Raw genomic sequence first — 27374 nt, 5'->3', positions numbered from 1 at the left:
CCTCCCTTTTGTTCTTTTCTTTTTGACAGAACGCTTTATTAAAGGGTATTATCATAGATGCATCACCCGCTCTATATGCATTGTTTTGTTTCTCCTTTGGAGAAGTAACTCAGGGTTGAATAGATCCAGAAATATATGATCCCCAAATATTATTTTCTTTTATATTTTGTTTACATTCTTTCTATCTAGCTCTAAGTGTACAATATTCTTAATGACTGAATTCTGCTTACTGAAGTATAGAGAATAACATATAAGCAGCAACAGTTTTATATGTATTAAATAGAAACCTATGCACTGATCGTCAAGATTCTATGCAAGAACCAAAAACATGTAACTATTAAAATATAACACATGATAAATATATCCAGCCTTCAATTTTACAGCCATATAAAAGGGTCAGAAAAAAAAGAGAAGAAGAGATGGAAATAGAGAGAAGAAGGAGGTAAAGGTCAAATGAAGGAAATGTGGGAGAGCTGAGAAAGAGAAACTGACAAGCAGAAATTAAATGTAGGAGGCAAAGCTTGAGTTGTCAAACTGTTAACAAAGAGAATATGTACACAAATAATACATGAAGAACAATACATAGAAAGTCCAGTATACAATATGGAAAGGTAGATTTGTCAATAAAAATTTGGCCTTCAAGAATATTAAGATGAAAGCTTTTAAAATCATTTTTCAAGTATAGCTATAACTAAAGATAGTCTCTGGGTAAGGTGAAATCCATGACCAAATTGAGATATAAATACAGATGTTATTCCTACTGACATGCTTGTCATGTATTTTCTATTTTGTCCCCATTACATTTTTGAATATTATATTCTTTTCAGTATTTATCTCTAGTCCTTGAAAAATATTGAATTATCCTCCTTCTGATTAGTTATTCACTCATTGTCTATATCTATGAGAGTAGTTTCCTTTAATTCTGTCATCTAGAGTATTTCAATATTCTTTTAAATATTTTTTTCACATTTAACTTCGGTCTCTTAGAGAAACACAGTACTACAACAAAGTTGTTTATATGAAGAGACCCCTTGGGCATGCCTTATAAACATGTTATTTTTACATACTTTGTAAGTCTACAAATGGTGTATGTTTATACTTTATGAATACATTTATAAATATTAATGATGCATTCTCAAAATTTATTAGTAATGATAGAGGTTTGTAATAAAAATTTGGAAATCACTGCCATAGTAGAAAGCTCATGGCTTTTGGAGCAATACATACATTCCTGGGTTCAAATTCCAGTAATGTTACTTATTTACTTTATAGTCTTGGATGACGCACTGATATTTCATTAGATTTATCTTTTTAATTTTATTTTCTTTTTACATGTATATCATTACATGATACACTGCATTGCTGTTAAGAGGATTTTGAGATACACACACACACACACACACACACACACAGGATAGTGACAGCTATTGCTGTTATTTGGGTCTTCTCCACAATTTAGCAACTTGTATTCCATTTCTATAGTTAATGTGTTTTTTATAATTTTCTGTAAAATGTTGCAGATTATATATTTTTGCAGACATTCCATTTTATGTAGTCTGTGTAAAACAAACTATATTTTTAATAATCTTACAGAGGTAAGATTTTGCATTGCTTATTTAATAATGACCGTGTGAGAGGTCTTTTTTCATGAGGGAATAGGGAGCTTAGCACAGCATGCTATACAGAAGTAGTATAGTTCTCAACACTATCTAATGCAATGGTTCTCAAACTGTTTTGACTGAGATGCATAGAAAGAAATACCTTTTGCACTGCAATTTGGATAACATAATACACACTCATTTATATACTGAGACAAGGAATTGTACAATAAAATATGTTTTTTCTTCTCTTTTATTTTATTTAAAAATCTCCTCTCGATTGATTTCATGACTCACTTAAGGGGCATAACTTGTAATTTGAAAAACACTGTTCTAAAGGGCATAGAACAAAATAGCATTTAGTGTTGGTCATTATATGTAGTGTAGAGATGATTTATAAAAGTTTTTTGGCTGAACTAGCATTTCAATCTTGATATAAATGTTTTAATGTTATTTAAAAACCACATAATATTGAGTGAGTTTAAAATTGTTTTCTCAAAAGAAAATGTAATAATATAATGGTTGATTTTTCTTATGGTTTTTAAACATTTATTGATGCAACACAAAAATGCATTTTTCTTTTCTCTTTTGACAGATTGGCTATTTGGTCTTCTTACGACTTTTTATATTTTTCCTGCATGGTCATCTAGAAAGTTTTAAACAACATTTACTTAGGCTTCAACCATATTTATACGGTAGAATATCTTTTATTTTTACACTTATAAATGTTTTATGTTATATTTTGAGAAGCTCAGACTGTCACTATAAAGAACGTAAGCTGCATTTTATTTTTCATAAAAGATAACAGGTGCAGTGTTGAAGTGCACAGCTTCAGGGCCAGATTGCATTGTTCAGCTCACTGCCCCTCCAACCCCCATACTTTTGTTATTTCTTTGTGGTGAGAACATTTAAAATCTGACTCTACTTTTTTTTCCAGCAATTTTGAAAAATGCAATACATTATTATTAACTATAGTTATCATGTTGTGAAATAGATCACTAGACCTTATTCCTGCTGTCTAACTGAAGCTTTGCACCCTGATATCTCCCCCTTCCCCATCTATTCCCACAACCTACTCCCTGTTCCAGATGCTGGTAATTCTCATTCTGTATTCTGCTTTTCACTTTGCCACTTAAGTTTATGAGCTTTTTTGTGACTCAGTTTTCTTATTTGTAATAGTATCTACCTCCCTGAATTTCAGGAAAGTTAAATTCATATTTTAGTAAGGTTCTGGACTTGGTGATCCACTGAATCTAAGCTATATGTAAAGAAGAGTGAGAAATTCAAGCGGGAGCTGAAGTTTTGCATATTGAGTAATAGAATTGAGATAATGATGTTCTGAACTAGGAAAAATTTGGAGAAATATTGGACATATTGAATTTGAAGGTCACTCGGGTATATATACCCAGCAAGCAGTTGAAAACATAGGTTTGGAACTAGGAAAATAAGTGAAGCCTGCCTGGGATATAGAATTGACAGTCATCCATGTTAATGTGGCTGAGGGCGAGGGGCAGGGAGAAACTAATTCCAGGAATGAAATCTTGGGGAACATACATTTAATGGATTATTGGTGTAACAGGGCCCAGGAAAAGGGAAATAAGGGAGGTAAGAGGGAATGATTATGTTTAAGGAGAGAAATTCAAGATCAACATTGTCATAGAAGTATTAAATAGTAGAAGGTCTGAAAAATGATGAGTTTCTACAATCAGAAAATCACTGCTGATCTGGGGAGCATACCCAGTGGAGAGGTGGAAGCAGAATTCAGATTGGAGGTAAACAAACAGTGAGGGAAAATTTAAGCATAAGGCAAAAATTGTGAACTATTTCAAAAAAAGCTTAGCTATAAATATTTATGCTGATATGTAAATATGTCAATAGTTTAGATGGATAAAACAAAGTCAAAATATTAGTATGTTGTAGGATAAGGGACAGAGAGGCTCAAGATAAAGAAAGGGAATTATATTTGATGAAAAAAGTCATGGAGGTGGGAACAGAAGGTAATAGCAGAAGTGTTACAGAGACTAATCAATTAGTACCATTAGCGTAAGTCCTGATCAGATGTGGCTGTAGACAGATAGAATAGGAATTCTTGTCTAACATTTCACTTGTTTTTATATCTTCATTAAATTATAGAACCGCTTCTTAACTCCTCACAGTGTTCTGCATAGTGACTTACCAAATATTCAGATGATTAGGGCAAATCAACTTTGAAAAATTATTTGAGTAAAAAGCTCAAGTTCTCATATTAGATTGTTATTGAGGATATGCCCTCCTCAAAAAAAAAACTTTCTTTAATATACAAGAATAAAATCCCCAAATTGTGCCCTCTTACCAAATATAATAGAGCCTTAGGTTACAGCTCTACCTTTAACAGTAGGCTGTTTTCTACCTGAAGCTATCAGCAGCTGCTACCTCTCCACATAGCTGTCCATTAGAATGGTCATTATTAATTTTTCCATCATGTGGATGGACTAAAACCCAAAGTTTGTCTAAAAGTTTATACAAAGAGCAGCACTGAGATGATTCTGTTAAATATAACGTGGTGTTATGTTAAATTATCTTCTTGTTGTAAATAATACCATCTTGTTTTTATTATTTACAACATATTGTTGTAAATAATAACATCTTGAGAAGGAATAAAACTGGAGAATGTTGGTCTAGAATCAATGACATTGATTTCTTTGTAGAATTACAATGTCAAAGTATCCATTATGAATACAGCATCTATTATAGCTTGATCTGTTTTCATCTGGAAGTTTCCAAGCATTGTTGAACAGTAACTATATTTAATTGGGCATTCAATGATTATGAAATTGCTGTTCTGAATTATATAAACTCTTACGTATAAATTATTTACATTCTAGTATTCTATTATACCACCAGGGGGCATACATAACATTATAAATCTTAAATAGGAAACTAGCAGTTTCTGCATCTAAGTACTGAATTTAATTATAGTTTAATAGCTAAAAGACAAATGAAACACAATGCAAAATATTAATAAAATATTTCTCACGGATGACTTTTCTTACAATAGCACTTTCTTTCTCTGGAGCATCATATCACAAGTATCCAAACATCTTCTCAAATGTGCAATTCACCTGAAAGCCTTGGAAATTATAGGTAAAAGAGAACTCCGTTCTGAATCCATTTTTAGCCCTGTGGAAAATAAGAAAAGATATGAGAAAACAGATTCTGATATGGTGAGTAATCTGGTATGGTGGATATATCCTGTTGCATGATGCATCAGATATCATTACTATGATTAAGTAATAGTGCTTATCAATACAGTAGACATTGAAGAATGATGAGTTTAGCTGTGGAGGAGGGGTGAACAGCAAAGACACGAATTTCATGCAACCATATGCACAGTTCCTGGAGAATAGTTAATAGGATGAGTATGGAGGTGTCAATATATAACACTACTACTTTAAATGGGGTAATGCCATAATACCTTCTTCTTCATAAGTTCCATCACACCTACTTAATTAAAAATTACAACATAATTTAGACTGACTTGTAAGTTAACATTTTAAGATATTATATTTTTATTAAAGGGAAAGTGTGTAAAGGGCAAGTAATTTATGAAAGCAAACATAGTATTTTTATGCTTTCATAATTCATATGAAATAACATTCAATGGCCAGGCATGGTGGCTCATGCCTGTAATGCCAACATTTTGGGAGACCAAGGCAGGCAGATCACCTTAGGTCGGGAACTCAACACCAGCCTGACCAACATACAGAAACCCCATCTCTACTAAAAATTAGCTGGGTGTGGCGGCGCATGCCTGTAATCCCAGCTACTGGGGAGGCTGAAGGAAGGAGAATTGCTTGAACCGGGAGGCGGAGGTTGCAGTGACCTGAGATCGTGCCATTGCACTCCAGCCTGGTCAACAAGAGTGAAACTCCATCTCAAAAAATAAATAAATAAATAAAAATAAAATTAAAAATAAAAAAGAAACAACATTTAATATGCTATTAAAGTCAACTGAAAACTTTAAAAAATAGTTTAAATGGAGAAATGATAATCTTTAGATTATGATAAATCTCTTAATTTCTAACTCAGATATTAGTAATCTTTAAAAAAAAGTCCTAATTATATAATTTGTTGGTATTTAATAAACAGTAATTATGCAAACACAAGTACAGTGAGCCATATAATTGTGCATGTACCTTATAGATTAATATACTTCAAAAGACGAATTTTAATCTCTGGGGCTAATAATGCCTTTCTTTCCTCACATATTTTCCAGAAAAGACCAGTAAGCATTTCAAAAACTTCTTTTATTTTTTGTTAAACTTAATTATTATTTTATAGTTTATAAATAGAAAATTTGTTTTTCTTACAACTTCTAAAAAAGGAAAAATGCATTTAACATTATGCAAGTTGAAACACCTAAGGAAATTTGAGGAAGAGTCTCTTTTTAGATAATGTTATGTGTTACCTTATAATTTTCCCATGCTTCTGTAAGCCCTTTCTAAAATCGGCTGTAAATTAAATATGTAAGAAAAAACATTCCAACACATCTATTTGTAATCTTTCTGGGCCTAAGTGTTTTCTCTTTGGCAAATTACTAGTTCACCATTTATATAACAAGTGACATTTACCGAGTAAATTCAGCCTTCTGGTTATAATTACTAATGAGCACAAATTGCCTCATGTGAGAAAGGGATGTGTTTTTAAGTATAAAAAACGTTTTAGTAGTAAATAGATAATGAAAGGTATTGAGCAACAGACAGAACACTGATCATGAAGAGAACAGATCTGCTTATGAACTGGTTCTGTGATCTAGGAGAGGCCCACCAATCTCACCAAACTCCCATTTGCATATCTTTAAAAAGTCGTCATTATTGTCATAGTCATCATCATCATCATCATCACCATCATCAGTCTGCCCTAACTCTTTTACAGGGTTGTTATAAAGATTGCAAAAACAAACAAACAAACAAACAGCATGTGCTTTATAAAATTATTAAATGCCATGCAAAAAATGAATAATAATTTTTGAAAATATATATTTAGGACCTCACTTTACCGTAGACAGTGAACTACAATATTTTCATCTAAGGATGTAAGTATGTTGACTTACTGTTGTGATTGGAATGTTTTTCCTTTAAACAAATAGGATTCCATGAAATCTTAGCAATGTGAATGGTCTGGTTATGAGGTAGGCAACTGTCAATGTTGATTCTGATTCTCTTTAAGAATGAATCCATTTTATCACTCTTGGTGCACACACACACAGCAAGCAAATGGAAGCTTACTGCTGTACAGCTCAGGCTGAATTAGAAGGGGCAAAAATGTCAATACATGAAAGGAACATATCAGCTTAGAGTGGGACAAGTCACTAAATCTCTCTGTGCCTTTTTCCACTTTGTAGAACAAAGCTTAGATTCAGTCTCCTCTAAATTCTATTTCAGCTCTATCCATGTGATCCTGTAAGGGGATTATAACAGAGTTTGGCCTATCAGGTTTATTGCCCTTCTTTTCCTCCTCCTCTTGTCTCATAATATAAAGACTATAAATATAGGATAGCATAGCCACAGTGCTGCTAAAATTACTGATTTGGCTAATCAGCACTCAGTCAGTGCTGGACTGCATATCTTAAAGTTCCCCAGTTTCAGCCCAATTTCTCCACTACAGCTAGCCTTTCCAGTTCAGTTGACTATTTACTCATTCAATACCCATCTCTCTCACCTGGGAAAGGAAAGAGGAAAGAAGACATAAAAGTGATAGAAATGGAAATAGATACATTTGCATCAATCTCGTCTCCTTTCGTTATGATTGTTTTAGTATATTATAGCAGAGGATTTGTGAATTTATTCCTATAGCCCTTATCATTTGATAAAGCTAAAAGGTCCATAGCACCATATTTTGGCCACTGTAAAGTATTTGATTTTTAGTGTTCTTATATGCATTGGAATAAAGGCATAATTACTTAATTTGTTGTCAAAGTGCTACCAAAGTTGCACTGAACGTTTTATAGGATATTACGATACATTAGGATACACGCCATATGAGCATGGGTTCCACTTAAGAATAGGAAATTTCCTTTCCTCTGCTGTTGGACCCCATTTCTCTTTTTAATGTCTTTTTAAGTGATCCAGACACAGGGTTTCCATTGACTTTGACAAATGGTACACTTAATTAGCTCTTTGGATAGCAGAGCCAGAATGCTGGATTGAGTTTTCCACTCTGTCCTTTGCTCACTAGCAAAGCTAAATTTTCTAAGCACAGTTGTCACATGGTAGTAATAATAGTTCTTCGGAGAAGGTAGATTTAAACCCTGCTACAATGCAGTAGACCTTTTATTAGATAGTTTCATCTGTTCTGAAGTACAAATAGTTCTCTGAAAACTAGCAAAGACAGAGTTTACATTCTAGTATGATTAGCAATCTCATTCTCTAACACTTTTTGATAAGCCAGAGGCATTAGCTAAGTTTGGGACATTTTGTGCTGTCCTGTAATTGTAAATGGTTACTAGGAATTATTAGACTGAGGCATAAATTCCTTAAAATTAGGAGCATTATCCTGTGATTCATGTCAAATTATCCAGGTAACACTTTGTATGGGGAGATCCTTTCATGGCAATGTCAACCATCCCCCAAAATGACTGAAAACTACATGAAACCCAGAAAACTGTCCCTGAGCAGCCAAAATAGAGCCCATGCTTCAAAACTCATTTCTATTATAAAAGAAAGCCTAGTCAGACACTCATAATTTATGTACTTAAATTTGCATAAAATCTAAGCTGGTGTTGTTATCTGAATTTTCAGCCAACAGTAGATTAACAACACTTTTGTAGGTGGGCTTCTCAAAGTAGGCATTGTTCCAGCTACAAATGACAGCCCAAAGCTGACAACAAGGGAGGGAGATGAAAGAACTGTGGGAAGTGGTTATAAAAGCCAAAAAAGAAAGGAAGGAAGGGAAGTAAGGAGGGAGCGAACAAAGAGAGGGAGGGAAGGAGAGAAAGAAGGAAGAAAGGGAGGGGAAAAAAGTTCTCTGGGTGTCATTTAAGGCAGTGCTCAGTGCTTTTCAAACTATCTGTGGTAAAAGATCTCTCCTAATTTATTTTTAAATTTCCAAACCATCACAGATGGATAATTTTGTAAAATATAATAATAATAACAACAAATTACTGAAAACTAAAATAGAAAAGACCAAAAAACACAAGCTTTAATTTTTAATAGACTGAATATATATAATTATTTTTCAAATTGTTATGGAAGTTTCTAAATGTGTGTTTTTCATTTTTTGTGCTCTCATTAACAGTTTGCAAATGGCAGTTATCTGCCAACCACACCTTGAGCAGGACTGATTTAGGGTAAAGGCACAGAACTCAAGAGCAAGCAACATTGCTCACTCTTGGTCTTCTGCACTGATGATATATGTGACGATTGTATTAAATCACGTAGTCATCATTATATTAATTCATTGAAGTTTGATAATTTTTTTTTTATTTGGAAAAATGTTGCTTGCTGAAGATTGCTTGATGGGCCAGGCATGGTGGCTCATGCCTGTAATCCCAGCACTTTGGGAGGCAGAGGCGGGTGTATCACCTGAGGGCAGGAGTTCGAGACCAGACTGGCCAAAATGGTGAAACCCTGTCTGTACTAAAAATATAAAAATTACCTGGGTGTGGTGGCAGGCGCCTGTAATCCCAGCTACTTGGCAGGCTGAGACAGGAGAATTGCTTGAACCTGGGAGGCGGAGGTTGCCGTGAGCCAAGATCACGCCATCGCACTCCAGCCTGGGTGACAGAGCAAGACTCTGTCTCAAAAAAAAAAAAAAGAAGAAGTTTGAAATACATAAAATTCCTGAGACTAACTAATAAGTCCTACCTATCTGGAAATTTCACAGGTGTGGCAGGTTCCTTTCCTCTTGATGATGCCAGTGTTCTACTGCCAAAGGCCACTAGGAGCACATCTGCAATTAGACATATTGGGTTTATTGCTTGTTGCCGAGAGAGAGAGAGAGAGAGAGAGAGAAATACATACCACAAGGAACTATGGGATGTCTTAATAAGAGAGTGTTAGAAGGAATCTACTAGAGGATTTGGACTTTATTTGGATGATCTTGGGAAGAGTCTAAGGAAGCAAGGGTTCTCTCTAGAGGTATGATGCTGTCAAAAAGTGGGGGCAATTCTGTGATTAGGTATTTTGTGGGTGGCAGAGTGACTTTGTTTATATCTGTGCTTAGAAAAAAAATTGTCAAATGGCTTTGTTTATTTCTTATGGTCTCAGAGTAATATTGTCCGAAATTGCTATCTTGTGAGTTTATGTCAAATAGGAGATCAAAATAACCTGGCTGTGTCAGACCGGCTTGTAATAGTATGTCAAATCAATCCCAGACATGAGAGGATGCTTTTTATTTCTCCACGATGTGTAAAATTGGCATAATGTAAAATTGAAGATAAAACTGAAATCTTGTTCATTGTCTAAATCCTGATATTTTTCTTTACCAAATGCTTTCTGAATTTTCTCTGATGATGGTACATAAATATATTAATGCAAGAATGGTTGACCTATTGAATAGTTTATGTAGTCCTGCAATATCTATGATTAAAATAATATTTATTATAAATTAACCATTCAAGTCATTCCAGAGTTTTTTTTTTCATTCTTTTTTTTTTTTTATATTATACTTTAAGTTCTAGGGTACATGTGTACAACATGCAGGTTTGTTACATATGTATACATGTGCCATGTTGGTGTGCTGCACCCATTAACTTGTCAAACATATTTATTTACCTATTTATTCAAAATAAGTTTGCAATCCGAGGATTGTCAGGCATCCAGGCTGAGACAACTAGAGCAATTTGAGAAAAGAATTTCATTTATATGGGTTCCAGTTTTGGGGTAGACCCTACCATAAAGCAGAAAATTGAGTTATATGTGGATTTACTGAAGTCAGTATGTCTCAGACTAATGCTTTACATTATTTTAGAATAGTGCTTTTCTGTGGTGTATTCTAACACTGTCAACACTGAATTGTTTTTATTTGCTTTTCTGAATTATTGTTCCCCAGAATCAGTAGCTTTGTACAGATGTTGTCTTCCTCATGTCTTTATCTCCAGAATCTAACAGAATTCCTGACATAAAGTAGATAAATACACAACTATGGGACTTAACTAAACACTTTATTAGAAACTTAAAATATTTTACCTTAAAATTTATGTATGAACTTCTTGCCTTCTATCTGAAAAGTACTCAACATAAAAATTATCTTGAAATTGTAGTCCTGATGTTGTTTTATATAATAAATAAGAATTATGAAGCCCTTTAGATTCTAAGTGTTTCATTTTAACATAAAAATCACAAAATATCAACTAAGTTAACAATTTGAGTACCTATCACAGGATGTGTATTTGAATCTTCACTGTTGGCAAAAATTCAGAGAGTGCTATGTCATCATTTTCTACCAATTACTTTAGTAGACCAATTAAATATATAAAACTGTTGGGAAGCGCTCTAAGGAAAAACTAAACAATGGCTTATTTGTTATCTGAATTTTTAGGCTTTAAGAACAGTTACTTAACAGACATTGACGATGTCTTGCTAGGCATACATTTTGGTCCTTAAAGTAGAAATCTACATTTTAAAACATAATTTGCTGTTAGCATTTTGTTCAAACTTTCCCCATTCCTTCTTTCTCAAGTGTCAGGGAGAGCTAAGTCACATAGAATCTATGAACCACAATTGTGTCTGATAGCTATCCCTTATGTGATCCAGAATTTTTGCCGTATTGTAGAGCTGATATCATTGAACACAAGGGACCCATGTGAAAAATACATACATTAGGTTTGGGTTAACGGAATGTACTTCAAAAATATGCTTATGTAAATTGCTCCACTTGGTGAAATATAAAGTGTAAGAGAATATGCATTTTCATTTGTATATTTAAAATTTATTTTCATGTTTGTTCAAGTCAGAATACTCTTTCTCAGATATATTTTTATATTTTAATTCCTGAAACATTTGCAATTTAATCAGGGAGGATATGAAATTAACCACCTGCTCTGGCACTGTGTTGCTGCTTGGTCTTGTGTTCAGAATAACAGTCCTCAGTTGAATAACGTGCTTGAACATCTCGTCTTCCATAAGACACAGCTTCAAAAGAAATGCTGGTAAGAGTGATCCTATAAATCCAAAGTAACTCATGGAGAAATCTTTGTGCTTAAATGTTAAATAACCCTTGTACCTAAATGTTAATCACACCTCAGTTGACTATGAAACAAATTTATAAACTCAGTTCCAAAGGCAATGGCAATTTACATGTGTATTATTAATTCATTTCATCAATACATCGTTTCTCTCTTTTTCTGTTTTGCTAGATGTGCATGCATGCACTGCATAGTTTTTTTTATTAAATGCAGTTTTTTATTGACAAAAAGTTTATTCCTGCATTGCAAACAGCCTTTATATTCCAAGTTGTTAAACAAAAGCAGTGAAACACAATATATTGTTAGAGAAAATATACTGATACTGTATTTCTTTATACCTTACTTGTAATGTATAACAAAAATGAATTTAAAAAAAAATTTTTTTTTGGTCTCACTCTGTCACCCAGGCTGGAATGCAGTGCTGCAGTGCCGTGATCTCGGCTTACTGCAACCTCCATCCCTGGGGCTCAAGTGATCCTCCCAGCTCAGCCTCCCAAGTAGCTGGCACCACAGGCATACACCACCACACTGGCTATTTTTGTAGGTGTTTCGTTTGTTTGTTTGTTTGTTTATTGATTTTTTAGTAGAGACAGGGTCTTGCCATGTTGCCTAGCCTGGTCTCCGGTCTCCAACTTCTGAGTTCAAGTGATCTGCCTACCTCGGCCTCCCAAAGTTCTGGGATTACAGGAGTGAGCCACTGCTCCCAGCCAAAAATAAATCTTGACTGACAAATATTAGTTTCCTCCTGTACATATGTTGATTTAAGATGAGAAGAAGAAGAACCATAGTTTCAGCATGAGTTCAATGGAGGAAAGATTTTTTAAATTGACAAATAATAATTGTATATATTTATGGGGTATAATGATATGTTAGGATATACGTATATCTTGTGGAATGAGTAAGTCAAGCTTATTAAAATATCCATCACCTCACATCCTTATCATTTTTTGGTGGTAAGAACAATTAAAATTTACTCTATTAGCAATTTCGAAATATATATATATTTTTTTACCATAGTCACAATGCTGTGCAATAGATCACTAGAACTCATTCCTCCTGTCTAACTGAAACTTTGCACTCTTTGACTGACATCTCCTCTTTTCCCCATCTTCCTTACTCCCCATCCCAAGCCTTACACCATTCTACCACCTAGTTCTACAAGTTTGACTTTTATAGATTCCACATACAAGTGAGGTTATGCAGTATTTATTTTTCTGTACTATGCTTATTTCATTTAGCATAATGCCTCGATGTCCATTCATATTTTTATAAATGACAGAACTTTCTTCTTCTTAAAGACTGGGTAGTATTCCATTGTGTGTATATACCACACTTTATTTATTTATTCATCAGTCAGTGGACACGTAGGTTGATTACACATCTTGGCTATTGTGAATAATGCTGCAATGAACATAGTTCAGTTATCTCTTCAACATACTGATTTCACTTTTTTGGGATATATACATAGAAGTGGGATTGTTAGATCATATGGTAGTTCTATTTTCAATTTTTGAGGAATCTCCATACTGTTATTACATCAATAATGTAAAAGGATTCCCTTTTCTGAACATCCTCATCAATATCTGTTATCTTTCATCTTTTTGATAATAGCCATTCTAACAGGTGTGAGGTGATATGTCATTGTGGTTTTACTTTGCATTTCTCTTATGATTAGTGATGTTGAGCACATTTTCATATGTCTGTTGGCCATTATTATGTCTTCTTTTGAGAAATGTCTGTTTAGGTCCTTTACCCATTTTTTCATTGGGCTATTTGTTTTCTTGTTATTAAGTTGTTTCAGTTCCTTCTATATTGTATATATTAACTCTTTACCAAATGTATGGTTTGCACATATTTTCTTTAAATATGTGGGTTAAAAATGTATGGTTTGCACGTATTTTCTTTAAATATGTGGGTTGTCTCTTTGTTAATGTTTCATTTTATAATTAAAGTAGACTTTAATCCATTTTGAGTTAACTTTTCTATATAGTGTGAGAGAAGGGGCTAATTTAATTCTGCTTGTGGATGTTCAGTCTCCCAATACCATGTATTGAAGAGATTATTCTTTGTCTATTGTGTATTCTTGGTAACTGTCAAAAATGAATTGACCATAAATGCATGGATTTACTTCTGGTCTTTCTATTCTGTCCCTTTGGCAAATGTGTCTGTATGCAATTGCCATGCTGTTTTGATTACTATAGCTTTGTAATACACGTTAAAATTCAGTATTGTGATGTTTCCAGCTTTTTTTCTTTTTGCTCAGGATTGCTTTGGATATTCAGGGAATTTTGTGGTTTCATACAAATTTTAAATTGTTTGTGTGTTTCTGTGAAGAATAACATTAAAATTTTGATACGAATTGCACTAAATCTGTAAATCACTTTGGGTAGTATGGACATTTTATCAATATTAATTTTTCCTATCCATGAACATGGAATATCTTCCCACTTAATTGCTTAGGCTTTAATTTTTTTCAATATTTTATATTTTTCAGTGTACAGATTTTTTACTTCCTTTGCTCAATTTATTCCTAAGTATATATTTTTTGCTATTGTAAATGAGATTGTTTTCATAATATCTTCTTCAGATATTCTGTCATTAGTATATAGCAGTGCTATTGATTTTAGTATGTTGATTTTATCACCTGCAAATTTCAATTTTACTGAATTCATTTAATGTTCTAACAGTCTTTTGGGTAGCTTTTGTAGACATTTTAGGGTTTTCTATATATAAGATCATTTGGTCAGCAAACAAAGATAGTTTTACTTTTTCCTTTCCTGTTTAGATGACTTTTTTTTCTTTTTCTTGCCTAATTGCTCTGGCTAGGCCTTTTAGTATTATGTTACATAAAAGTGGTGAGAGTGAGCATTCTTATCTTGTTCCTGATTTTAGAGAGATGCTTTCAACTTTTCACCATTGAGGATAATGTCAGTTGTAGGCTTGCCATGTATGACCTTTTTTGTGTTGAGGAGTATTTCTGAGGAAACTGATCAGAGGGCACTCTTTTCCAATATTTAAAGAGGATCACAGTTTTGAATTATTTTTCAATGAATATAAAAATAATAATAACTTGTAATGCCATTCCAAGTTGAAAATGCAATTGCCACATATATTTATTTAATTAGTTGCTGGTTTTAAGTCTCTGGCAGCCCATTCTACACCATACGCCTTTGTATATGTAAATTCTAAGTCCCTCAGAATCAATTGTAGACCCTTCTAAAAGTCTGCAACATTCTTTATGAACAAAAGTTATTTTCCCACTTGTATTTGGAAGTTTGTGGGATTCCAGATTAAGTAAAGATTTTTGGAGGATGGCTTAAAGTTTACCTAATTCCCTTAAAAATACTTTAGATTAGAGTTCATCAATAATTTGTTCTGTCTCATAGTGTGATGGGAGACACCTACTGAGTATTGCAGTTTGGCAAAGATTGCAATAGTTTTTACATTTTTAAAATAAAGAATAGTATTTATAAATATGAAACTAAAATGCAAATATATTATATTTACTATAAATAGCACTTAATACAATTTTACTTAGTATGTTTTAATACAGAGCTCCTAAAAGCAAAATCTAGAAGTTCTTATTGGTGCAAATTAGGTTATTCTGGAAGTTGTGGTGATTCTTTCAGATAGAAAGTAAGTTGTAGGAGATTCAAATATTTAATTTCTTTTTCAAAATGACAAATGACTAGGACTACGTAAGCCCTTGGGAAACTCTAACTGGATTTAGAACATAACTGAAATTGTATTTTAACATCTAAAAATAAATATTGTGTGACTTTGTCAAATTTGTTTAAAAAGTACTCTAATAATTACCAGATAAAAAGTTTAAATGATTGCCGAAACAGTAAATGTAGCTGATTAAGAATATCAAATGGTGGAATTCAATTCTTTCTTTAACCGATTTTTAGATTTTGCTGTATTGCATCCACATCTATTTAACTTAACTTACTAATGATTTGTGTTTAAGGATGCAAACATTAATGAACCAGTTTTTTTAAAATACTTAGTATTTTATAAATGTAGGGCATTAGAGACAATACAAAATTCTTCTTATTTTAAAAATAAAGAAACTGAGGCCAAGTTTATTAGGCTTATTGATGAGTGGAACCAGATTTTAAGAGTTTCGATATAGCACTCTCTCCAATGCATCATTCAACTGTCATTCTAGTTGCATTGTTAAGCAGATAACTGCTTTGAGACAGCCTGTCACTGAATCCTGACTTTTCTTTTTCTGGGAGGATATTTTGGAAATTATCAAGTGAAGAAGGGGATAGCAGTGTTTAGACAATGCTCAATGAACAGAAGAGTAAAGTGAAAAATACAATGACTGCTCATAATAGAAAGGAAAACAATAATTGCTTAAAACAGTACTGCCAAATAGTTTTGATTCTATTTTTTATATTTACTTTTTTTATTTTAAGGAAAAGATTTAAATCTTTTTTTAAAAAAGATTAGTTGGCTCTAGCAAACAAAAACTATTGACATTAAAAGAATAATTTGTGTTTTTAGGTTAGCAATTTGACTAACTATTCTGTTAATGATAAAATTATACCAAATATTTTAAAATCAACTTTTCTCCTTACAAAATATTTATTTATATAAAGGCCTGTGTAGGTCTGAAGAGGCCATTACTCCAGATAAACAATACACACTGTAATATAATTACCAAAATAAAACCAGAAATGATTTTATATTTCTAGAGAATCTTTAATATTGGTCTTATGTACTCCTAAGATACCACTGGGTACATGCAAAAAATTAAGAAAATGAACTGCATGTATTTAGAATGAAAAAGAAATATTGAGGCACCAGGCCCTGATGATACATTAAGGCTTCATCAGGATTTGCTGGACTAAATAGTCTTAAAATTGTGACACTTGATGGAAGACACCTTTGGTTTAACACCTAAAATTCAATGCCAGTGACCATTAGCAGGAGTAACTTTAGCAATTTCATTTGCCATACATCTCAGGAAAGTAACATAATGTTGAACAAATGTTCCGAGATTTAGAAAGCAAAGAGAGACCATTCAACTGAAATATCAGAAGAAATTTTATTTATAGTGGCAAAAATTGCTTGTGCTTGTGCCCATGAAAGTGAAATGTACTCATCTGCCCATTTCTGATGCTATTGGTCAGTAGATAATTCATCATGTATCTCCCTGCGTGACTTCTTCTTACCCCTTTTATAAAGATCCTACAGTACAAAAAGAAACAAATAGAAGCAAATGGTTTCAGCTGAGCTTGGAAAACAGCAGGTTCAGGATCCACAAAAGGGCTCAAGGAAGGCAATCACAGAATTAGAGCAGCCTCGCTGGGGGACAGGGAAAAACTGGGGAAAGAATGCACTGAAGACAATAAATTATAAAACCTGATGAAGTAAAGAAAAAGGGACTGCAGGAGTCCCCTCCCAGCTGCCATGCATTGGCCTTTATCTGCCCATAGCTGGAGATAAGCAGCTTGCTGGAAGGCAGATTTCCACTTAATGCAGTTAAATTTTATATGATGCTTCATACTCTCAATGCTCCACCCTGTGGTTTGGCCTTTTATAAACGGCACCATTTGCTCTGGGGAGATAGCTCAAGTCAACGCAAAAGACTTTGTAATCTAACATGAAAATAATGAATTGTGTTTATAATTGAATTATTAGCCAATGAAGACTGCTGAGAAAGGCAGTATGGCATTTCATTCGAGCAGTATGACATAAAATTATATCTTCTAACACAAAATAACTGATTTAATGTGCTCCATAAGTGTATTCCAAAAAAGAAGCTTGACAATTTAAAACTGTCTTGAACATGGCAAGTGTTTTCCAGACATACAGTTTGTGTTTGCATCGAAATGAATGAAACAAGGAATTAACTGTATGGGCGGCAAGGCACTTCCTTTTCAGCTAGATCACTGATATCCACATTATTTATATCCTTGATCCTACTAATTATGATGTCCATGTGATGGTCTAACCTAGAGAATTCCAACAAAAGTTTGCATCAATACTCCTTCATTTCTTAATGAACTGAAATGTCAATGTAGGTTTTCGTTGCTTGTTTATTTCCTTGATGCTTCTTGATTCATTTCTTGGATTTCCTATTGATCCTTTGATCCCTGGAGCCAATTATAATTCAGTCTGTATCAAGGGTAAATACCCGCTATATATGCTGCTACATTATCGTACAGCGAAAAAGCAATGCAACCTGAAACCAGAAGACATGAATTTTAGTCTTGTCTTTTGCTACCTGTGTAATTTTGAATGTCGCTTAACCCCTATGAACCCCAAGGTCTGTTTAGCAGTTATATCGAGATAACAGCCACCTCAAAGAGCTTTTGAAAGATTTAAATGAGATAAGTAATATGAAAAACACCTATTAGACTGTAGTTCTTCCCTGGATACCACATGTCCTGCCAGTTCATATTTGAACTAATTTTTCCCCCAGTCAGGCTCCTGCCTCTTGAATTTCTACCTCAGTACACGTCGTAGTGTCCTTTCCTCCAGCTAACCAAATCAGACATCTTCTCCATCTCACTTTGCCCATCCAATTCAGGATCTGACAGTGTTGTACGTACATTAACTACACTTCGAAACTGTTCCCCTGCTCTCTGTTCCCACTGTCATAACCTTGGTTTGGGCTCTTATTGTCTCTTGACGATTGTAGCTTTTTAACTTGTCTCCTTGCTTTGTGTTCGTCCCTTCAACCATCTGTCATACACTGTGCTGCCAGGGCTATAGCATAACTGTGACTATAACACTCTCCAGCTTAAAATTATTCAATAAGAACTGTTTTATGTGATACGGAAGCTGCAGCCCCAATCAGTGTCTCCTAAATTGCCATTATATTGAAAAAAATAAAAACAAAAATGATGACTGAAAGATTCTGCTAGTAGGATTAATTACCACCAACCAATCAATAGCCAGAAACGCCTGATAGGTCTGGGTGGAGGGAAACAATTAGTGCCCCACCTCTGCCTTCCCTGATGAGAGGGCAGTCATTACTTGTCTGAGGCTCCATCCCTTCACTCTCCCACACCAGCTTCCCTGGAACTGAAAGAATGAAGTCCTGTAAGCAGGAGAAAAAGCCTTTTAACAGACAGGCTAAAGCCTACATTTTTGTCATCCATCTTTTCTGAGTAACAAAAATCAGGCAATGGCAAGGTAAATTTATTCTTTAAACTAGTTTACCTAAGTAGTAAAAATCAAGAATGAAATACTGACTGCCCTCTTCTCCATGTGCAGTAAAGACTGAGACAAATTTATTTACACTAATTCTCCCCTTCCTAGTCTGTTAATATAATCTTGAGTTCTGATAACATTATAGTTAAGTAATTATTTCAAATGTTCTGTCTTCTCCTTAAAGAATTATTTATGTATCTGCATTTAATTATTTGGTCATATTTATAAAATTATTTTTGTTTATTAAAACTTACCTATTTTTCGTCTACTCACCTGCAGTCATTTAACAGTAGGATTTTCCTTTCTTTAACTGTTCAATACTATTAATTTATTTCTTAGCTTGAATAAATTTCTAAGTATGTTTTATGATTACTTAGGTAAAGCCAAGATTATGTAGAAACCTTGGCTGGCTATAACATTTATCACCATTTATTTTTTCCCTAAAAAGTATGATGTACATTTTGTCTGGTAATAGACTTCTATGATTAGTGTTTATTTTTTGTTTAATTTCCCCTTCAAATTTCTAAATGTTGCTATGCTGTTTCCTAACACAGTTATGATGAGATGTTCAAAGATGTCAGTCCTCTTGTTTTTATCTGTTTAATTTTCAGTCCAGAATTTTTTAGGAACATCTTTGTGATTTAGTAGGCAGGAGTTAACTGGCACCCTTTCTTGTCCATGTTAGGAGCCTATTGAGGCAAATCCTGTGCTTTACCTGGAGAGAAACTTCACTTTGAGAAGCTGTGCACAAATACTATGGCTGCTGGTCTACATTTTTTCAAGGTCTTGTATTGACTACTCATAGTTCATATGTGTTCCCAACTTCTGCCTCTCTGTGCTTAGGGGTTTTTTATTTATTTTTATTTTATTTTTTACATTATGGTGGGAAAAACCCATATATTTCTCATGGATACTTGCATTAAATTTTGGACTTTTTGTTATTAGAAATATTTTTCTTTAGTTGGGCCCCATTTACTTCATAACTTTACATTTTTCTCCCTCCCTTCAGCCACCCACCTACCTTCCTTCCTTCTTTCCTTCCTTCCTTTCCTTCTTCCCTCCTTCCCTCCCTCCCTCCCTTCCTCCCTTCCTCCCTTCCTCCCTTCCTCCCTTCCTCCCTTCCTTCTTCCCTCCCTCCCTTCCTCCCTTCCTTCCTTCCTTCCTTGTTCCTTCTGTAATTAGATAGGAATAGGTATGCTTTCCACATTTTCCTCTAAATTATGAAAGACTTTTCTCTGTTATTTCTGTAGTTAACTTCCTCAACTATGGATTTTAATTATATTTTTACATTTTAATTTCTTTGCAGTCTCTTACTTTACTCTATTACCTTTCATCTCAGCATCAAGGCTTTTCATTGTGGTTTATTATTCCTGGGCTTTATTAAAGATGCATAAATGTCTTGTAAAAATAACTTCTGGTTTCTGAAAGAAATCATTTTCAGAATTATGACCTTCTCTGAGTACTGAGACTGATATTCTCTTTAGCCTTTGCTGTAATCTATTTTCCTCGGTCTTATATAGGTCCCTCTTCTTCATTTTCCAGTTACTTATTCTAGAACCAGGAGAAATATATAAAAATGATATTTTTAAATAAGAGGTTTGTGTTCACAGCATTCATAACAAAGTTGGTAAAAATTACAACACTCAATGTGTAAAATTATCAGGCAGCTTCCTGTGTTCTCCTTACTCTTGGATAGTTTACCTGTGAGGAAAAAATGCACTTCTGTATTCCAATTTTATCATCCCTCTTCCCGCCTTCTCCCATCCCACATGCCTATAGACACTGTATGCTACCCTTTTCATTACCAGGATGTTATCGTCTCTGAATAAATATGGAGAGATGAGAATGAACCCAGAAATAATACTCTCACTACTTAAAAAAAATCAGTACCTTAAGATAAAGGATTGGCTGCACTTTCTCTGATTATAGGGTAAACAGTAGAGATTATTATTTTTTAAAAAAGTCTTTTCTTTTACTTTTTTTTGGGAAAACAAGGCTGCTGTGTTTCAAGAAGTGGCATATGGGTACTCCTTATTGCTTTCAGCTTTATCAACTTTATGATTTATGTAAACTCCCTTTAAGTTGCTATTATTAGTGATGTCTCTGTTTTCAGGATCATGTGGATTTTTGACATTGTCAATGCTTTCTGGAATATTTGTTGCAATGTTGAAATAAGTTGGCAAGTGTTGCTACTTACAGACATTTTAATTCCATTTAAAAATTAAAATCCACTAATTGAGGAAATGGATATAGATGAGTAAGAAGAACCTAGGAAAACTTTTAAATGCTGATGTTCCTAACTTCTATAAATGTGTGCATGTGTGTATGTATATATCGTTATTTTAGACAAGCCAGTAAAACTCTGGCTCAGTTTCTTTATTTACAAAATTAGAGCAAATCTATAATAGTTACATATTATTTTGTACAACTTTAATTTCACGGCAATGTAAAACCAAGTCAATATGCTGATACTTGAGACTTTCTGAATTATAATGAGTTCACAAAGAAGCTAGTGCTGTATGAAAATTTCTAGCCTAATCCAATTTGAATTCCTTTCTATGTGCATTGATTTTCAATTTTACTTTTGTTTTTGACAAACTCCAGTTTATAAGTATTGATGTTTCTGTTTTTGATGAAAGCATTTTCATTCACAGACAATTTTGTGATCAGCAGCATTAATTGAAAACAGTGTGTTGCTGGTGAAGCATTTCTCTACCATAGGTGGCTAACACTGATGGATCTTTTTCAATCCATAGTTCAATGAGACTATCCTAGGTTAGCTACAGTTTTCCAGACTTAAAAGAGAAAAGAAGAATCAAAACCTTCTGATTATGAAATATATTCAGGGGAAAAGAAGTTTTATGAACTCTATGAGTATCCTCTCTTTTAATTGACTGTAATATGAAGTATAAGTGATAAGTAGTCTTGGGAATGAGTTATTCTCCATCTTGATGGTTATCCGGATGGACTTCTCCTTCCAGTCACTCTATGACTTTAATGAGGAAGTTATCAAACTCATATCTTTTTTATGTCAAAGAAATAGTATGTTTGGAATTCAATTTAGCATTCTGAACCTTGTCATTTTACATAGAGTATTTCATTCAAATCTCACAATAATCTCTAAAAAGTGAGTTTTGCTGTATTTTCTTTATAGACAAGTAAATTAAGACTGAGGTAGGGTACATAAGTTGCCCTATAACATATGCCTAATTAGTGGCAGAGCTAAGATTTCATCTTGATGTTTCCGACTCTAAAGTTCATGTTCATAAGCATCATGTTAAGTGCATCAATTAGGATTTCGTCTTCTTTATTTGGCAGAAACCTGACTACAATTGCATAACCAAACAGCTTTCTTTATTGCACATGACAAGTAGTGCAGTGCTGATGTGAGTACTTAAGGAAATCTTCAAGGCCCAAGCTTCTTCTAGCTTCCTTTTCTCTCATGTATAGCAGGTGATTTTTATCCTCCTTGTTGAAAGAAGGCTGCTGTGCCTTATGGTATCATGGAATATATGCATTACAAGCAGCAGGAAGAGGATGAGCAAAGGAGAAAAATAACACCTGTTATTTAATTTTAAAATTTTTTCTTAACCAGAAAAATAATAGCTTACCTGGAAGTCTTCATAATATGCTTCCTTTTCTAGCTCATTAACCAAATCTGCACTGTATGGCTATTCCAAGCTTCAAGGGAGTCTAGGCAGTCAATTTTAAATCAAACTTACTGAAATATAAATTAGATACAATGAACTTCATACATTTATGTACACAGGTCTATGACCTTGGGCAAATGTATACACTCATGTAATCACTACTCCAATCAAGATACAGAGAATTCCATCTTGAGGGGGCTAACTTAATTGAGCATATTGCCCATTTTGAACAAAATTCATGTTCCATTAGAAAAGGAGACAAATAGTATTAGGTAGGCAATAGGCAGCACCTGCCACACTAAGGTTAAATATTGACATTTATGTAATGGTTTAGAAAAGCAGAATTGCAAGACAGAAAATACTTCTTGGTGGGAGAAAACTTGAGTTACAACTAATCTAGCTTAAAAAGGGAACTTGGACAAGTCCCTCTGACCTATTTATGTCTCAGTTTTCCAGTATGAAAAAAGGTCTTGAAAAATCTTAAATGTGTCAAAAATTGTTTTTCAAATCAAATAATTTATGTGAAAGCACATTGACCTCTGTAAAGCCCTAATTAATATGAAGAATTGTCTTTAATTTTCATAATAAGAATGGTTTGATTTAGAAAATGATGATGACCTTGAACTTATGGGCCTGAAATATCACAGTTGTGAAATTCAAATAATCTTGTAAAATATACTAACTTTTAAATTTATTAATGGTCTACAAATCAAGGCAATAAACAGCTATAGACTGAAGTAAATTTTAATTTCCTCTCTTATCAGTTCTCTTTCAAACTATTTTTCATTTAAATAAAAGTATCACAAATATATAATTTTCAAAACCTTCAAAATATATGTACATTTATAACTAACAAATTCTTGTGTGATTTCCCAGTTTTTATAATATTAAAAAAAAACTAGTCTTTTATTCATGTGAAATATAAGTTTTATTTTGAGAAATTGTACTTTTTCCAAAATCAAAGAGTGTTGAGTCTTTGGAGTATCTTAGAAGAAGGCCGTTTTTAAAAAAATTGCTCTGTTTTGAGAAGAAAACACTCTCTTGAAATTCACCTTGTGGAATCAGTTGCAAGAGGTTAAACATTAAAACCTATTGTGAGTTTTTGGGGGTACTCTAGAACCAGAGCCCCTGATTGCTTGTTGTTCAGGATCTATGAAGAAATGTGATTATATGTGATATTTATTACTCAGATTCATCAGAGCACTACTCTGAACTCAAACATATTACTAAAATGTGTCTCTTCTTTGCAGATTTTTACCATAATAAGTAAGAACCCATACTAATTTTTATTGAAAATAAATGTATCTGGTAATGCAGACATGCATTTCCTCTGGCCTATTACATTTTTTTACATTAAAAGTTGATTATTATTATTATTTTCCATTACAATCTTTATCTTTTCCTCCATAAAATTTTCAGGTTGGATTCAGTACTGGCTTTACTGGTCCTTGGGGAGGCTGCCAAATTAAACATGGCCTGCTTGAAAGCTTTAATGGACATAGTGAGAGATTTTGTTTCAAGCATTATGTCTGTTCAAAATCAGGTAACATTGCTAATTTATATGTGAAAAGAGAACCGAAGAGAAACAGATTTTATTTTTGCCACTATTTAGATTGTATATCGTATTAGCGCATATAATATGCATAACTTTATAATAATAAATTTAATTAAATATAAAAGCAAATTTACAGTTACCATTTATCATAAACATTTTTCATTTTCATTACATAATATTAAAATTTATATTTTGGTTGGGGTAAGATCACTTATTGAAACATTTCTGTATTGTTGGTTATTAAATTTGTTTCTAATTGTTCACAGTTAATTATAAGTAATGTTGAATTGTTATTCTCATACATAAAATCTCTATCAACACTTCTGTTTCTTTAGAGTAGGCTAATAAAATTAAATTACCAAGTGAAATACTGTGAAGTTTCTTTCAAAATTTTTGGGACAGATGTCCAAATTATTCTCCATAAGATATATTAATAACTTTCTTGGATTCCTATGAACAATAAATGAAAGTGTCACACACTAGAATGGAGCTGTATATCAAAAGGTTCCTTTTGAATATGATATGGAAAATAGTATCTCATTGAATTAATTTACATTCCATTGACTGCTAAGTAAATTGCAAAGTTGTTCTTTATATAATTATTAGCTGTCTATATTTTTTATTCTTTGAACTGTATTTTATGCAATCCACTCATGGTTAAACCCATTTTTTAATGAACACATTTAGAAATATTAGTTTATTATGGTTTTTTTAACAATTATTATAAGTACACTATGTAGTTATTGATATGCAAAGACATATTTTGATGATCAAATATCTATTTTTTTATTTCAGGAAGAAAGTTGCAAGGTAGATGATTTTTCCTGGGCCTGGAATGTAGTCTACATATATACAGTAATTCTTGCAGAAATCTGCTTGTATGCAGCCACTTCTGATTTGCGAAAAACTGCTTTAATTGGTTTCTGTCACTGTAAAAGTTCACAAAAAAATATTTTATGCTTGGACAAATCAGTACCTCCAGAATTAAAGGAAACAAGTATTTTAAGTCTTTTGGAATATTTCTCTTCAAAAATGTCAGAGAATTGTAAGTAGATTGTTTTTCACTTTGATGAGTAATATTTTTAAGTGTCACTGTCTAAATATAGTAATAAGCATTCTACAAAAAGTTGATATTTAGAAATAGCAAATAATTATCAATTTTACAAATTTTGGAAGAATATAACATGATTTTTTTTTTTTTTTTGGAGGCCAGGTGTCACTCTGTCACCCAGGCTGCGGTGCAGTGGTGTGATCCCTGCTCACTGTAACCTCCTCTTCTGCTTCAAGCCTTTCTCCTGCCTCAGCCTCCCGAGTAGCTGGGACTACAGACACTCACCACCATGCCTGGCTAAGTTTTGTATTTTTAGTAGAGCTGGGGTTTTGCCATGTTGGCCAGGCTGGTCTCAAACTCCTGACCTCAAGTGATCCACCACGTTTGCCTTCCAAAGTGCTGGGATTACATTCGTGAACCACTGTGCCCAGCCAGAAAATTTTTATCAATAATTTTAAAACAACTGAAATAAAAATTAGATTCAGTTGACTGATGATTCAAATTATATACCTTGAAAACAAAAGATGGATTTAGGCAAACCTGGGTAGTGTATATGAAGTTTATTTCCCTCTTTATTTTTATTTTGTTCCCCATAGGATTTATCTTCTTTCCTCCATTTTCTCTAGGCATTTACTGTTTCCCTCTTGTTCCTTTCCTGCCCAGAGGATTTCTCTACAATTACTTCACTCAAATATTCTAGTACAATATTCACACCTGACATCTTATAGTCCATCAAATAGTAGCTGTCTTACGTCTCAGGACTAAAGGTCATTTTGCTACTGTATTTATGGGAGATAACAGAATAAAATATTTTGATTTTTCCAAGAGTACTATGGGGACAATGTTAACTCAAAGTAGTCTTTTGTAGTTGAATAAAACTACAGATTTATTGTGAAAAATAATTGCAATTTATATATTATTATAGTCTATTGTGTATGTGACTCTCATGTCCATTAAATGCTGAGATAATTGATACTGAAGAATCATGTCTGAATTATATTTCTAGTAACCCAGCATCTAGCATAATAATACATAATAGGTAAGCAGTTATGATAGTGGATTTATAATGTAATTAAATAAATCATTAAATTTCAGATATAATTGCAAGATTTTGGAAGGATTTAAAGAAGTAAGATACTGTCTTTAGCCAAAACCATAATTCACTGATTTGGGGGAAATTATGATTGAATATAATTTTAAATAGTAAGACTTTGGAAGTAGATACACATTTCATTCTCAAAAACTTGCTCACTATTTTTAAATTGCCTTCAATATATTTTTTGCTTAATCAATAGATTGAAACCCAGCTTCTGAGTGTAATTAGTGTGACCTTTTCCCACTTTTCAAGCTTTTATTTTTTTATTGGTGCCAATTTTAAACAGATCTTTATTCTTAAGTACAAAAATTGTATTTCTTCCATGTTTATATTATTAATAAAGTGAAGATAAATGAAGGTATTCATTTCTTTTGCTGTTCACAATTTTAATTCTTCAGAATGTCAGAAATTTTCCTACATAGCAGCTCAATACATGATTTTTAAACCACCACTAAACAGACTCATCTACAATTTTGGCCTTCAATTCTTGTCTGGCTATGTAGGTTAGTTTTTCTTGACTTCTAGTGGTAGGTCCAGAAAAGGCCCTCCATGGGAAGAATCTTTACTCCCAGAAACCTCTTGGCCTCCCTTTGATCATGACCCCCTGTACTCTGGCATAATCTTATGATGATGGGATTGCACGTTTCTGTGGATACTCACAAAACTCACATTTTTTTTCCTCCTCAACAGTCTGATATTTTTAAATTTATTTATTATTATACTTTAAGTTCTGGGATACATGTGTAGAACTTGCAGGCTTGTTATATAGGTATACATGTGCCATGGTGGTTTTAAGACCCATCTTCTTCTATTTAAGCCCCTCATGCATTAGGTATTTGTCCTAACACTCTCCCTTCACTTGCCCCCCACCCCCAACAGGCCCGGGTGTGTGATATTCCCCTCCCTGTGTCCATGGGTTCCCATTGTTCAACTCCCACCAGCAAACACGCTGATGTTTGGTTTTCTGTTCCTGTGTGAGTTTGCTAAGAATAATGGTTTCCAGCTTCATCCATGTCCCCACAAAGGACATGAACTCATTCCTTTTTACGGCTGTATAGTATTCCATGGTGTATATGTGCCACATTTTCT

The 27374-nt window shown here is 33.4% G+C and overlaps 1 protein-coding gene across 1 annotated transcript in view; it reads left to right on the top strand.

The window, feature by feature from the left end:
• TMEM232 (transmembrane protein 232) overlaps positions 1 to 27374 on the top strand; it is a 320858-nt gene that overhangs the window by 96056 nt on the left and 197428 nt on the right. The window contains 6 exon segments of the mRNA XM_063665126.1: positions 2194 to 2293; positions 4636 to 4695; positions 4698 to 4801; positions 11594 to 11727; positions 24003 to 24126; positions 24934 to 25183. Coding sequence (XP_063521196.1) covers positions 2194 to 2293; positions 4636 to 4695; positions 4698 to 4801; positions 11594 to 11727; positions 24003 to 24126; positions 24934 to 25183 — 772 coding nt within the window.

Source organism: Pongo pygmaeus, chromosome 4 (assembly GCF_028885625.2).
Source record: "Pongo pygmaeus isolate AG05252 chromosome 4, NHGRI_mPonPyg2-v2.0_pri, whole genome shotgun sequence".
NCBI classification, from domain to species: domain Eukaryota; kingdom Metazoa; phylum Chordata; class Mammalia; order Primates; family Hominidae; genus Pongo; species Pongo pygmaeus.
The sequence above is the reverse complement of the archived record's forward strand: the minus strand, read 5'-3'. Positions and strand labels throughout refer to the sequence as shown.